Source organism: Hibiscus syriacus, unplaced genomic scaffold (genome assembly GCF_006381635.1).
Source record: "Hibiscus syriacus cultivar Baekdansim isolate YM2019G1 unplaced genomic scaffold, ASM638163v2 tig00110429_pilon, whole genome shotgun sequence".
Classification (NCBI taxonomy): Eukaryota; Viridiplantae; Streptophyta; class Magnoliopsida; order Malvales; family Malvaceae; genus Hibiscus; species Hibiscus syriacus.
Genome location: NW_024062733.1, coordinates 9300095 through 9306771, shown reverse-complemented (window position 1 = coordinate 9306771; position 6677 = coordinate 9300095). Strand labels below are relative to the sequence as shown.

The 6677-nt window shown below is 33.0% G+C and overlaps 1 protein-coding gene across 1 annotated transcript; it reads right to left on the bottom strand.

Annotated features, from left to right (window-relative positions):
* Positions 1 to 2288: 2288 nt before the first annotated feature.
* LOC120124727 (peroxidase 3-like) lies at positions 2289 to 3671 on the bottom strand. Its single transcript, XM_039143323.1, has 3 exons — positions 3391 to 3671; positions 3119 to 3301; positions 2289 to 3044 (listed from the first exon to the last, which is right to left on the bottom strand). The coding sequence occupies exons 1-3, from the start codon at positions 3598 to 3600 to the stop codon at positions 2466 to 2468; spliced, it is 972 nt and encodes a 323-aa protein (XP_038999254.1). The 5' UTR covers positions 3601 to 3671; the 3' UTR covers positions 2289 to 2465.
* Positions 3672 to 6677: the final 3006 nt, after the last annotated feature.

Genomic DNA, 6677 nt, shown 5'->3' with positions numbered 1-6677 from the left:
ATAAAATCATCAATACTAACGTAAAAAGTATAATAATAATGACACGTTGATAAACATGTATTAGTTCAACTCAATCGTAACATATGATCAGCGATTGTGAGTATCTATTGCTTCTTCTGCTTGCCCCTTTAAAAATATTTTTAATGCATAATGTCATAAAATACATCTAATATTTGATTAAATAATCACTTTAACCTCTATTATTTTCAGAATATTTTAGCTTTGAAGGATTCATTTTGAGGTAAAAAAAGTCTTTTTGTAAATGAAAATTATTAGTTAACAAATGATTAACGCTCTAAAATAATAAAACTTTAACCCTAAAATTAAACGTTAAAAAGATCAAAATGTTAAAAAAATAAATGTCAAAATGATTATTCAATAAAATATTAAGGGTCTTTTTATAAAAAAATAAAACATATAAAGCTAAAAATACTTTAACAATATATAAATAAAACTAACCATTTTAATTAATATTAATTTTGACATTATGTTTTCTTAAATAATACTAGACGAACCCTTAGATCTCGTTAATCCAGGAATGAATAAACTCAAAAGTGAAACGTGCAAATGTGTTTAATATTATTCTACACAATGTTCCATATGATAGTCCAAGTTCATTCACCGTCCATGCTAATCATCCATTGATTTCTCTAAAGCGACACGGTCTTCAATGTGATTAGAGATATAGACCAATAACTGTGGACCTAGGGTTCCTTAAACTATATATGTTTACTATTAATTTTCTTATTTTCAATTTTAACTCATTATTATTTAAAATTTATTATTAATAAGAATATAAAAATTATATTTTGAAAAACCTTCGATCAAGTAATTTTTAAATATACATTATAAAATTTAATTATTTAAAATAATCATGGTTAAATTTTAAAAATTAATAAAGGAGAAAATCGGTGGGATGGAGAAAGTAATAAAATGTCCGCTTTAAATGAAAATCAATGATGATTTATAATTTTACTCACACTGGGAAGCTTAATCAAGAGAGTCTTAATTTAATCCTTTGAGTGAAAGCAAGGGTAAATGTTTGAATATTAGCGTTTGCGAATGGAACAAACTAGGTTGGGAGGGTCGTCATCGCTTCTGTATTAACCGATCCGAATTAGTTGATCATTAGATTAAATACTACGAGACCATATAATTAAAGTTGTTACCAACAATCAGTTGGTCTACTGGGATGAGACACTAGGTCCCTTAAGCAAGGTAAGTGTTTGAATCTTGGCGTTTGCGAATGGAGTAAACTGGATTGGGAGGGTCGCCCTCGCCTTTGTAATACATGATCTGGATTAATCGATCAATAGATCGAATACCAATAATTAATTAAAAAAATGTTGTTCTTGCTATAACCAACTTTCCTTTTCTTAACCCACAACCAATTATTTAAGTTTAAGAATAAATAGCTTTTTTTTTCTTCTCCCTACTAGTTTTCTCTAGGTTATGCTTTATCATGTAGTCGATGCTTTAATATATGCGTGAAAAAAGTGAAGAGAATCATCACATGCAAGCTATAATTTTGACCAAGGTTCCAAATGGAGTAAAGCACTCAATAATATATATATATATATAATTTTTTAAATGATAATTAATTTTAGGGTAAATATGTTTTTTCCTGAAATTTAGTGAAAATTTTACTTATCCCATATAGTTTGAAAAATACTCGCTTGAAATTTTGGTGATGAATTTATCATTGAACTATTATTTATTAGTATATTTATTTTCATTAGCTGTGATAATTTTTATTCAATGTACGTTTTGTAAGATTTTATAGAAAATATATGGTATTTTTAATAAAAATTTGAATGAATTCATCTCAAAGTTTATGTATAATTGAATTATATATATATATTTAAAATACTTAATTTTAGTTGAAGTCTAATACAATTTAATTAGAATTTAACTTTACAGTTTTCAATATATTATCAGCTAAGTTAATTTTTCATTAGTTTATAATTTAAAATAAAAAAGGGGAAAATAAATACAATATATATATATATATATATATATATATATATATATATATATAAACCCCATTGTCTTTGCATTTAACCTTAGAGGGTAAATGCATGTACTTTTCGAAACTATAGGTTGGTAAGTGAAGTTTTCACCAAATCTCAAAGGTGTTAGTGTACTATTTCCATTGATGTCATTGTAAATATTATTTCGAAAGTATCTTATATTTTTATATTTTATATAATCTTCAAAAAAAAAAACTAAAAATCACTAGTTAAAAATTAAATACGAGACATATATAAATTTATATAGAGAATAAAGTATGAAAGGAAAAGCTGATAAATTAATAATTAGTTTTTCAACAATCCAGGTAAATACACAACACAGTTAACATTATTAAATGAGCTCAGTTACCCAAAAGATCACATCAAAAGAAAAGAAAACAGTGAGCTCAATTATTCATCACTCATCACATGAACAAAAGAAGAAAAAAGAAGATTTTAACTGTTGACAAAAGCGCATTGCTTCCTTATCTGTCCTTGGGATCCGGTTTTGACGTTGATCCGACCCATTTTCTCCATGGCTTTAGCAAACTGAGCGTAGAAGAAGGACGGAGGGTTCGAGAGAAGCTGGTTGATGAGCGCCACGCTAGTCGAGTCGGTAGTTAAAGCAGCGTCGGAATTGAAGAGACCCCTTCTTTTTGTTAACAAAGTGTAGTAGCTAAGATCGAAGGACTTACGGCTCCCAGGGTCCATCTCTACTTTTGTGGTGTTGTCGTTGGGTGTCCTACACTTGTTCGCCTTTAGATTAGCGGCGTATTCGCTGTCGAGCGTCGGGTCAACTCCACCGGGGCCGGTCGAGTTGTACAACCGACGCGAAAACGCAGGGCAGTGAGCTATGCCGATGGTGTGAGCCCCCGAGAGGAGAACCAAGTCGTTCGTATCGAGTCCTTGGTTGTTGAATAGTCTAAGGAGAGTTGTGAAGTTGCTGAAAGGGGCTGGAATGTTGTTGTTTGCTTCGGTGACATTGGAGATCACTCCGTCTCTTCTTCCTGTTGGAACTTGCCAAGATGGACCACCCTGTAGGAAGAAAACTATCCTGTTAGTGGTTTTACACGCTACTATTACCAATAAAACGGATTCGATTTACTTACGGCGGTGACGATCGAGTCCCGGGCAACTAAAGTGATTATGTCGGCACATGAGACAACGCCGGGACATTCTGCTTCGAGGAGGCTTTTCACTCTGTCGATGAAATCGAAGCCCCTAAGTGTTTGATTCGGGACAGCATTCTTTTCGCCATTTGTGGAGTTTAAAAGCACTGAAGCATCACAGCCCTGGAAAAAAAGAAACAATTCCTAGCCTTTGAATTCTACTATTTTTTTATCATATTAAGATGAAAAAAATAGATGGAAAAAATACGAACCCTGACGAAGCAATCATGGAAGTGCATTCGAATGAGGGTGGCAGCCAGTGATGGGGCATTGGGGATGTGTTGTTTAACGTAATCTGAGATGATTTCCTCAGCTTTGGGGCAGGTTTTAGCGTAGAAATTCATCTGTAATTGAGCATCAGTTGAACCTATACTAAAGGTGATAATGAGAATGATAATACCGAGAAAGCCGGTTGCTGCCATTTTGTGAAAGAAAGCAGAGTTTGATGCTGTTTGAGATCTAGAAAACAGGGTTTTATAGAGGTTGATTGGAACTAAGATGATGAAGCCCGTTAGGCCCCTTACCTAAGATATACTTTAATACCCCCTTACCTAAGATATACTTTAATACTATACTTTACTCAAAAGCGAAATTTTCACACACAAAAAATGATGATAGGGATACAGATTTAAAGGGTCATATATATTTTGTTTTGCACTAAAATAAGAATAAAACCATGTGAGAAAAGAACAAGATAAAAGAGCAGAACAGTAACCAAATTAGTTCACCTGCTCTGCTCGACTCGGTCCTCCTGATCTCATAGGCTCGTATACATATTTTGCACATTGAGCTGGCACTCTACGTTTTAGCTAATCAATAATTCGGTAACTGCTGCTTTGTCATTCTTTGTATAGCCGACAATATTGGATGGGGGGCTTAAACTAAACATTCAAGTCTCTAACATCCAAAAATTCGTCAACCTGTTTTGTTAATAACACTATACTTTTCAATATGGAAATAAACAAAATTAAAAACCCCCGAAGGAATTCAGAAAAAAACAAGTTGTCAAATATACAAAAGGGGACATAGGCATATCTTTATAAGATCTCACCAGATCTCACTGGAATTTTTCTTTTTTTCATTAGTATAGAAGCATATGCCCCATGTAAACGAATAAAAACGTTAATAAAGGGTAGGTTAGGCTAAGGTATTGGATTTAGATAGAGGTGGCAAACATGTCATTCGGATAGGGTTTGAGTCGAGTCATTTCGAGTCGAGTCATTTCGGGTCGGGTAATTTTGGGTCTTGATTAATCTCGGTTTAATTTTGTCCGAATCGGATCAGATCTGGTTCGGATCTAGTTCGGATGTACGGTGAATCGGATCAGGTGATTATTGGATCGATTATTTTTCGGTTCGAATCAATATTGGATCAGTTGATTTTTGGGTCGGGTCAATATCAGATCAGTTGATTTTTGGTTTAGGTCCACCTTTAGATCATGTCATGTAACACCCCAAACTATGAGTTGGTAGTTTCGGGTTTATCCGAGAGGTAAGTAGACCATGTGAAATTATAAATTAAGTTGTTGGGCTTAATTAGATTGGCTTTGGGGACCTATTAGTCATAAAAATGGGGATTTTTGAATATAAGATAAAATGTAAAGGACCAAAAGTGCAATTAGACCATTGAAGATTTTGGAAGCTGATGTTAGGGTTTTATATCAAGCTTTCACGTGGGGGTTCTCTCATCTTCTCTTATCTTCCTCATTTCTCTCTTCTTTCTCCATTTTCTTCCTCCATAGCAAGTGCTTAACTCAAGATGAGTGATGGAGGTTTCTTGCTTACCTTCTTAAGCTTCAATCCGTTCCTAATCTTCATGATTTCCATTTATTGTTAAGAATCTTGTCTTTATTTTTTGTTCGAGGAAAATGGTGAGAAAATCAACCAATTTCAAAAAATAGGGTACTTGATAGAAAAATGAGCTTCATTTTGGGTTTCTAAATCCAAGGTAGTGTATTTCTAATCCTCTAGAGTATTAAGGTTTCATAAATCTATGGGTTTTGCTAAGATTTGGTGATTTGGGTATTTTAGGGTTTATATTTGATTTCTCAACCAAATCACGTTTTAGGTGTTAATATTATGTTTAAATGATGTCTTAAGACATTGAATAACTTACTAAAGCTTTTGAATAGGTTTAGAAACCAACCCATGTCATTTGGGGTATTTTTGAGTGATTCTCGAGCTTAAGCAAGTCATTTCCATAAAAGGGATCGATCCCAAAGTTTCTGTCCAATAAAAGGGATCGATCCCAAAGTTTCTGTCCAATAAAAGATCGATCCCTTTTTAAAAAGAACCGATCCTTCAAAAGAAAGGATCGATCCCTTCTCTGTTATTCTCTATGGAAAAAGGATGGATTTGCATTCATTAAAGGTCCTACATGTTGTTGAATGTTATTTTGACCCCTTTAAGGTCCGTAAGATCTAAAGGCGATCCATAATAGTAAGACTTAGTCTCTAAGGGACAAAAATGACCAAACATACCTAAAAACACTCGTAGGAGTAGGTTACATCGGGTATAACCATATTAAGCGTAATACACCAAAATATCTTCAATCAAGGACGTATACAAATAGTTGGGATCGAAGATCTATAACACTCCAACCCGTACCAGACCCAGATACGAGTCCGAGATGTCACATTGACTTTTTAAAACGTTATTCTTAACAAAATACAGAACCTTTGGACTTATTTTAATAAAATACAATAATATACTGTTGAATTATGCTCTTTATAAAAAATTTGGAAAAAATACATATTTATGAATAGTACTATACGGTATGAACTATACCATGAACAGTACCGTAAACAGTGAAAATTTTCGAATATCAATTGTGTATCGATGCACTGCTACAGTAACTTTCATAAAACGTTCATAAAACTCGTAAAAATTTAACCTTTCATTATTATACATTTGCTATTTACAGAAACACGTTTAAAACATTACAAAACTCTATCATATGATTTTAACAAAACCGATTAAAACATATCATATTCAAACCTTTATTTACATGCCAACCACTATCATTATTACAAAATGCATACTATTCAATTCTCTTCTGATATGATCTTTGGAAAGGAGAAACTGACCTGTCTTGCATAACTTTTATCAATCTTCCTCTTCTCGAAACCTACGTGTGAAACAATCACACGCTAAGTCGTTCACTTAGTGAGGCATATAAAACATATAATAAAAATAATGCATTTCATATCCATATGAACATATCGTCTACTCATTCAATCAAGTCACATATGATTCCATGTAAATAATAATAGCATGATAACATGTAATAATGCAAAAACTTTTATACCTTTTTGTAAGCCCATGTACATTACTGAGAACTCAATGTATTCGAGTACATTGAGGTTGTGCACTATTGCTGTCACCATAGCTCGTATGGGGTCCCACTAGGGGCATATGAATTTTTCCCGAAGGACCACTCCTTAAGAACCATATACATATTACAATGGATCACATATGTGTCTCACAAGACCCTGTAAATG